Genomic DNA, 8,183 nt, shown 5'->3' on the forward strand with positions numbered 1-8,183 from the left:
CTTTTTCTCTCCTCTCCTCCAGCATCGCCCGTGTTTCCATTATACATTTCCCTAAAGAGTCGTTGACCCCTCATGCGAAAAAAAGCACACTTATCCGCGGCGAGTATTAATTAGTATTAAGTAATTTAAGTAAATCTTCAAATGTTTGTAAAACTGGTCAAATAACAAGCATGCTTCGACCTACCACCATTTTATTGGGAGCGCCTGTGACGCGTGCGAAAATTACCGACGTTGACAATTTGTTACAAAAGCATTTTGGATTGGACTGGAAAGAGTCTATTTAAAATTTTAATTAGATATTATAAACCAGGCTAACTTCGGAAGAAAATTAAGATTTAAGGTCTCTGCACACAGCAGGCGCGGCGCGGCGGGACGGGACGGCGACGCGACACAATGTATTAGATCGTCACGTCGCGTCGCGTCGAGCGGGACGGCTCTGTGTGGCGTCGTCCGTAATATCTAGTACATTACAACTGCTCAGTGTCGCGTCGCCGTCCCGTCCCGCCGTGCCGCGCCCGCGGTGTGCAAAGACCTTAAAGTTAAAACGCTCCTAAAATTATGATCCAGCTTGTCCCTTTGCTGTAGTCAGCGACGCCCTAAGCCGAGGCTCGTACCCCACAGGGGGTGCCCTTAGCGCAGTCGCTTAGTTTGTAAGCTTTTTTGCCCCTGGCTCGAGGCCTTAAGGCCACTAGGCATCCACAGGGAACTTGTCCGGTTAAGCAGTCAACAGCCTCCTAGGCTGAAGTACGAGATGCCATTCAAACAAAAAAAATGGGGTTATCCACTGGACTCACTTAAGATATATTGTTAAAATATATCTGGATAAAATTGGGATTACTCACAAGCGATTCAGAAATAATTTCTCTGGGCCCAATTTCATCCATTGTTTTCTAAATACTTATAAAGATAAAATTTCGAAACGAATATGCCAAAATATCAAAAGGTCTGCCGTGTTAGCAGATATCATAACAAAATATTTCGAAGAACTTCAAATATCTCTGGCCGATGTTCCAGCGGCAAATATCGTCAATTATGGCGAGACAAATCTCGCTGACGATCCAGGGCGCAGAAAAATTATCACGAAACGCGGCACTAAATCCAGAACGCGTCATGAACCAAGAACTAAGGCCATGAACTAAGGCCAGTGTTTACTTAATGATAGCTGGGTCAGCAGAGGGCCAGCTTTTACCACCATACGTGGTATACAAAGCACATAATACATGGGTTTCTCACGGGCCTAAAGGTGCAAGAAATCCTTACTAATATTATAAATCGGAAAGTGAGTTTGTTTGTTCCGCTTTCACGCCGTAACTACTGAACCGATTGCTTTGAAATTTTGCAGACGTAAAGTTAGAAGTCCGGATTAAATAATACGGTACTTTTTATCCCGAAAAAAATAGATATTCCCGAGCGAAAACAAAAATATTGTTTGCTTGATGGATGGATTGTAGATGGCGCTGTGTGTCGTTTAAAACAAGGTAATATATTGCAAACGAATATAAACATGTAAATTTAGAAGCTAAATGATACGATAATTAATCCCTATGCTCTATGTAGCGTGTTCCCGGGTTTCCAGTGCCCAAAATCTGCATGTTTTTGCTCCACAAGGGAAAACGTATAATATAGTGTACCATTCAGTTTTGGTTTAACAACTAATCGTATCCAGCGTTACATCGCGCTTCTTAGATTTTTCCGTGGGAATGAGAAGTTTTCTTATAGTTGTGATTTACACCGCAGTATAACCGAATTCCACGCGGGCGAAGCCGCGGGCGAAGCCGCGGGCGGAAAGCTAGTTAATCATAATTCCGTCGACAATACCGTTCCAAACACTCAATGTTGCAAAATTTAAACAAACCATCTTGGGAACATGTGTATACGTGGCGGAACATTTGTATAACATTAACTTTTAAAATGGAAGAAAACTGATGGAAAGACAATCGTCTGTCCTAAAGGGATGCTTCCCAAAACTTTTTAAACAACTTTTTACTAACCTCAAAGAAAATGCGGTAATATATTAGCAGGTTTCAGAAAAACAGGCATACCTATGGCCAATTAATGAAAATCAGGTTTTAGGTAGATTACCTGACGAAAATAGTTACGAAACAAATCAAGACGCCCGCCGTGGAAAAATCCGTCCTTGATATTACAACATATCAAAAATATTGCCAGCTTAAGTTCTAGTTCTCAAAAAACTATGCAATTGCATCAGATAATAAAAGACAAAAATGACAAATTCAACATTGCATATAGAGATGTAAGCTGCTTTTGTAGAGAACAAAGAGGACAGTGGGAGTGTTTTTCTCCAAAACCTCATGTTGTTTCATTTTTTTTTTCTGTATTTTTTTTTTCAATTTTCTTTATTTTTAAGTTTCCCTTGTAACAAATTTACTTACTCTGATTTATGTAAGTGTTTTGAAGTCGTGTAAATCAAATAAATAAAAAATAATGTGATAGATCCTGGAATAACTCTTAATGGTATGGATGGTATAAATCCAGTTGATTCGTTTTTATTGTCTTCAGCTGTGATGAATCTACCCTTTGATCAACCTGTAGATACTCGTACCTATTAATGACGATCAAGCAACAGCAGAAATTGGATTAACTGCTCGTTATCTATCAATGAAATAATTGATACGATGGCGCTTCTAATAATTATCGTACAACAATTGGAAGAATATTTACCTACAAAAACTGTTTATAAAATAATACAATTTATACTTCCTAAGTTTGTTAATTTTACAGGACTTCAGAAATAAACAATGGCTGTAAAAATACTTTAGCTATTACGTGAGTTGTAAAAGTAACAATTCAATTTGTGATTATTTTGATAATTGTTTGATCTGATTTGTGAAATAAGTTTAAGTAATATAAAACATTTAAAATGCTTATCGGTTTTATTTTATTCTATCGCATTAAACTCTCAAAAATTTATTCATGTAAGCCAGCCTTACAAAAAATGGAACTGTCAGTTTTGCGATAGTCCTGGGTTTTACGACGAGGAATTTCTTATTTTTTGTTATGAAAACCTTAATATATAAGGTTATGAAAACTGTTTTAATGAACAGGCTACTTGTGCTCCATTTAGGCACTGACGTGCAAGCTGTGCAATGGAAAGAAGCAACTGGAAACATATTTAAAATTACAACTACAATGCACTTCTCAATTAAAAAATGAAAGAGATTTTTTATTTTAAAAAAAAGACAAACGTCGTGGAACGTGCCGAAGAAAGTTACCACAACCGTCTGGGAGATTTTAAGAACATTTGCAAGGAAAATCTACTAGTCAGATTAACCCAGACCCTGTACCTCTGTACGTCAAAGTTAAAGACGAAAAACTAGGAGACGTTAAAAATCTACTCACTACTCATTAATGTGAACGATGGAATGAACTACCAGAGTTAAAATATTTCAGCGATGTGTTGTCAAAGCCAGTTGAATCATTTATGAAGTAGAGGATTGTGAAGCTTTAGAAGAGTAGCCAAATTTAATTCTTTAAGGAGATCATTCAAGTCTCGAACAATTTGTACCCAAAAATGAAAGTGCCGGCCAAAAGAAAAAAATAGTAGATTCTTGTAGAGAATAATGCCCTGAAGATTTTTTACTATTACAAGAATCGTCTACAATTAACCCACCGGCTGCTATTTGACTTTGAAAATACCAAAAAATCTCACAATGTTTGGAGCATTACATAACGGCCCCAAACTGGAGAAGGCAGCCGTTGCCTTCAAAGGACTCCTGTCCAACCTGGGAATAGGGACACGATATCGAATCCGATACTTTACTCATATCGCTACCTTTTGATTCGATACTAGTATTCAGAAATTCGATACTTCCTTTCGATACTTAGTACTCATATCAGTACTTAGCATCTAGTATCGATTCCATAAAAAAAAAATGAAACGAGCAACTAACTCATAAATACCAATTTAACGCATTTTAACGTTCCTACATAGGTATTCAGAACACAACGTAATTTAAAAAAACATAAAAATAAATAAACGCAATATAGTACTGCCAACATGACGGCAAAGGCCTTATAAAACGATGAAACGGAATGGGCAATACCAATTACCAATACCAAGTAGTCACATGACTCACATCCATGATCCATCTATATAATCTGTGGTAGCCATTTTGTTTTATTGTCAATCACGCAAAACACGCATGTATCGACACTCAGAACAATAATTGAAATTTGCATTAGTTTCGTTCACGTATTGATGATAATTATTTCATTTGGAGAACCTGCAGTGAACGGAGTGAACCTTAGTGGGACTGTGATGAGATTTATTTGAAGTTTTATTGAAGTAATTGTGGACAGTCTAGTTTACACGCTGCAAGAATGGCGCCTCCCCAAAGCGAGATATGGAAATATTTTAAGAAAATAAGTAATGAACAAGCGTCATGTAAGACCTGCTTTAAAATAATAAAAACAAGTGGGAATACGTCTAACATGAAAAAACATGTGAAGCAGCACTCAAACAGGTAAGGCGTCATAATTATTTTATATCTATTTTCATTACTATAGATATAGTAATAAAAAAGTTGGTTTGCATCTAATAGGCTCTGTTGTAGCTACACTACATACTAGACCGATTTGAAAAATTCTTTCACTATTGGAAAGCCCGTTTATCGGGGATTATATCACATCACGCCCGCGACTTCTTTCGCGTGGTAAACGCGGGCCAAGCCAAGTCGCGTGCGGGTGTGGCTCATGAAAAGTAGGTAAATTAATAGTGATGTAGTTGCAGTCGACAAAATTATCGATCGATGTTTATAAAGAATATTCGAATTTAAGTAACACACGATAATTCATGAATACGCGATATTTGTGTAATGACATGACATGACAGTATATATAAATAAAATACCTAAATTTTTTTACAGTATAACCAGTTTGTTGCATTCGATAAATTTATTCAAGTATGCACGCACATATAACTCACGATTTTTGCTCTGCATGATTAGCAAATGTTTTATATTGAAAATTTGTGAAGAAATAATAAACTTTTTCATTTTCAGTTATGTGTAGTAGGTTAGGTAGGTACATAATTTGTGTACTTGACTTTATTTGTTCTATTTCTCTTCTTTCAGTTCCTTGGACGAAGTCAGTTCACCTAAACCTCGGTTACTGCAACAGCAACTGAAAAGGCATTGTACAACAACTGCAGATTCTGCTACAGCTGCTACTTCTTCCACTTCAACAGATAATTCTCTTCCTTCAACTTCTTCCACTGTTGATTCTATATGTAATACAATTTCTTCTGAACAATTTGACAAGGACACTGCTGAAAACATTAAAATTGCTTCACAAGTCACACCATCCCAGAAACAAAAACAAATGTCAATCACAGAAACTTTGAATCGTAAAATGTTATACTCTGAAGGAGGATCTAGGCATTCCTTATTATGTAAGTTACTTTTATACTTTATATGTGTCGACAAAAGACCATTTGATATCGTCAAAGGAAGAGGATTTCGCCGACTCATAAAGCAATTATGCCCTACTTTCAAAATTCCTAGTGTAGATACACTTAAAAGTCGTCTAGATGACTTATACGATGTGATGGTGTTGAAAACTCGACAAGACATAGAAAATGTAGGTTACATATCCCTTACATGTGATATTTGGACTGAAACAATGACCATGACAAGTTATCTTGGTGTTACTGCACATTACTATCATCAAAATGAATTAAAAGCAAAGGTGTTAGCTACAGTCGAATTAGATGAGAGGCACACAGCTATCTACATAGCTCACAATTTAGATAATATTTGTGATTCTTTTAATATTACAAAAGAAAAAATAACTAGTGTAGTAACAGACAATGCCGCAAATATGATAGCAGCAATCAACATGTTTTTGGACAGATCAAAACACCTTCCTTGTTTCGCACATACCATTAACTTGATTTTTGAAAGTATTATGAAAATTGAAGAGTTTGTGTCCTTATGTAATAAAATCAGAAAAGTTGTTAAATTTTTTCGTGACAGTGTTATACAAAGTGACATATTACGATCAAAACAAGGTGATAATCCTCTAAAATTGATTCTTGATGTAAGCACATGGTGGAATTCGGTCTATTTCATGATAGAAAGGTATGTAAAATTAGCTCCAATAATTCATCCAATATTAGTTATGAATCCTAAGGCGCCACCAACTCCATCTGCAAATGACCTAGAAAACTTAAATAAAATACTAAAAATATTAAAACCTATTGAATATGTCACGCGCGAAATGTCGGGGGAGAATTATGTCACGGCAAGTAAAATCATCCCTATAATAAACTGTTTAAAATCACAAATATCATCTGCTGAAGTAGAAATAGAAGAAGAGGAATGTGAAGTAATTAATAAAGTCAAGGATACGATTTTAAACCAAATAAAACAGAGATTTGGTCATGTGGAAGATAATTACATAATAGCGGTTTCTTGTATTTTGGATCCTCGATTCAAAACCTTACATTTTACGGATCCAAAAGCATGCGCTAAAGCGCTATCGGTTATTCGAAGGAATATGAAAGACTATATTACAAGTAGTGGCGAAGAGAGTGACGTTGCTGAGTCAAATGATTCAAACCTGCCGCCGGAATACGATTTTTGGAGACTCCATAAAAATTTAGCACATGGTAAAAATAAAAAAAAGTCCAAATGGGATGCAGCGGGTGCAGAAAAGGATGAGCTTTCTCTGTATTTGGCAAACCCCGTGGGCCCTCTTACCGTCAACCCACACATACAATGGGAAGATATGAAAACTATTTTTCCATTACTGTATAAACAGGCTCAGCAATATCTTCACTCACCTGCTACATCTGTACCCTCAGAGAGGTTATTTTCGAAGGCAGGAGTAACACTAAGTAGAGCAAGAAACAGACTTAAAGGAAAAAGAGTTAATAAACTCTTGTTCCTCGGTGACTGTACTGAAGAAGAGTGGAATATTTAAGTGCTTTTGTTTATATCTTCTCCATGATCTGTTTGCTAGAAATAAAACCTTTTTTTGTGTCTAAGGTGTTTTTTTTATTTTCATTGTGGCCCTTTAATAAATCACAACAGGTCAAATTCATGGTCTGCGCATCTCTGTTGTGGATTTTGGATGTGAATTAATTTAAAGTAGTAGGGAAACTCCATACATTATTCGTACGGAAACTCCATATTATTTATTTATATGTAAAAACATGGATTTACACACAAAATAAAAAAAACCATATTTATTCGATACTTACTCATATCGATACTGGAGTTTCGATACTATTACTAATTTGATACTTTTGTTTCGATACCGATACTATACCGATATCGATATTTATGGTTGCGATATCGTGTCCCTACCTGGGAATCAAATGACGTGGGGAAGTCAGACACTTACTGATTAAAACCCATCATGGAGAAACCAGGGTCGCGGTAATTCTTGCGAACAATCTCGCAGCCTCAATAGGCTTTGTCCCCGCTAAAAATATCGTACGATTCTTGTCGAGGATGTCCTGAAGATATTTTACTAATATAAGAAACATCTTCGGTTAACCCCCAGATTGCTATTTGAGTTTAAAGTGTGAAAACTGTGAATAAAAAATCTATACTTGAATGTTACGGGAAATAATGTCCACAGTATTTTTTTAACTAATCGAACGTCTACGATATACCCCCCCCCCCCTCCTGCTACACCGAGTAGACTTACTGATTTAAACCCATCATTTTCCTTCTGATAATCTACCAGGGCCGCGGTAACTCTTTCGAACAATCCCGCAGCCCTGGCAGGTTCTGACCCTGGTGGGCCCCACTGGGGTTTGCTGACTGTCTGAGGAGGGCTTGACTTGTCAACGCTCGCCTCCGAAACAGGCCTGTTGTCTCCAAGGAAACGAAGGGACGATAAGCCTCCCTAAACTCACCGCCCACAAACCGACGTCTACGGTGCCGGGAGTCTTCTCGACACCCAACGCGCGTGGTGACTTCCACGTCTACCTCAGCGGATGGGACGAGAGGCGCGAACTCTCAGTTATTGCACTGCCTCCTTCTCTGGCATGCTGCGCAGAAGGAGACGAAGGCATCCCATTCCTCCTCGCCCCTATAGATTTTCCTTTGGCTCATAGTGCCTCTGTCTCCTTGGAAACAGCAGGTGTCGGTGGCGTGCATTGTTCACGCCCCTCTCAGAGAATCAGTAAACCTCAGGCGACCCCCAAAACCTGG

The 8,183-nt window shown here is 37.5% G+C and overlaps 1 protein-coding gene across 1 annotated transcript; it reads left to right on the plus strand.

Moving 5' to 3' along the window:
* The first annotated feature begins 3,756 nt into the window (after window positions 1–3,756).
* On the plus strand, window positions 3,757–7,006 carry LOC124644144 (zinc finger BED domain-containing protein 4-like). Its single transcript, XM_047183380.1, has 2 exons — window positions 3,757–4,484; window positions 5,094–7,006. The coding sequence occupies exons 1-2, from the start codon at window positions 4,342–4,344 to the stop codon at window positions 6,940–6,942; spliced, it is 1,992 nt and encodes a 663-aa protein (XP_047039336.1). The 5' UTR covers window positions 3,757–4,341; the 3' UTR covers window positions 6,943–7,006.
* The last annotated feature ends 1,177 nt before the right edge of the window (window positions 7,007–8,183 follow it).

The sequence above is a fragment of the Helicoverpa zea genome, chromosome 29 (genome assembly GCF_022581195.2).
Source record: "Helicoverpa zea isolate HzStark_Cry1AcR chromosome 29, ilHelZeax1.1, whole genome shotgun sequence".
Classification (NCBI taxonomy): domain Eukaryota; kingdom Metazoa; phylum Arthropoda; class Insecta; order Lepidoptera; family Noctuidae; genus Helicoverpa; species Helicoverpa zea.

Bases quoted from the DNA above. Each gene is read 5' to 3' on its own strand.
- LOC124644144 (XM_047183380.1), top strand. From the start codon at position 4,342: ATGGCGCCTCCCCAAAGCGAGATATGGAAATATTTTAAGAAAATAAGT. The intron at 4,485-5,093 runs GTAAGGCGTCAT...CTCTTCTTTCAG, and splicing joins GTGAAGCAGCACTCAAACAG to TTCCTTGGACGAAGTCAGTT.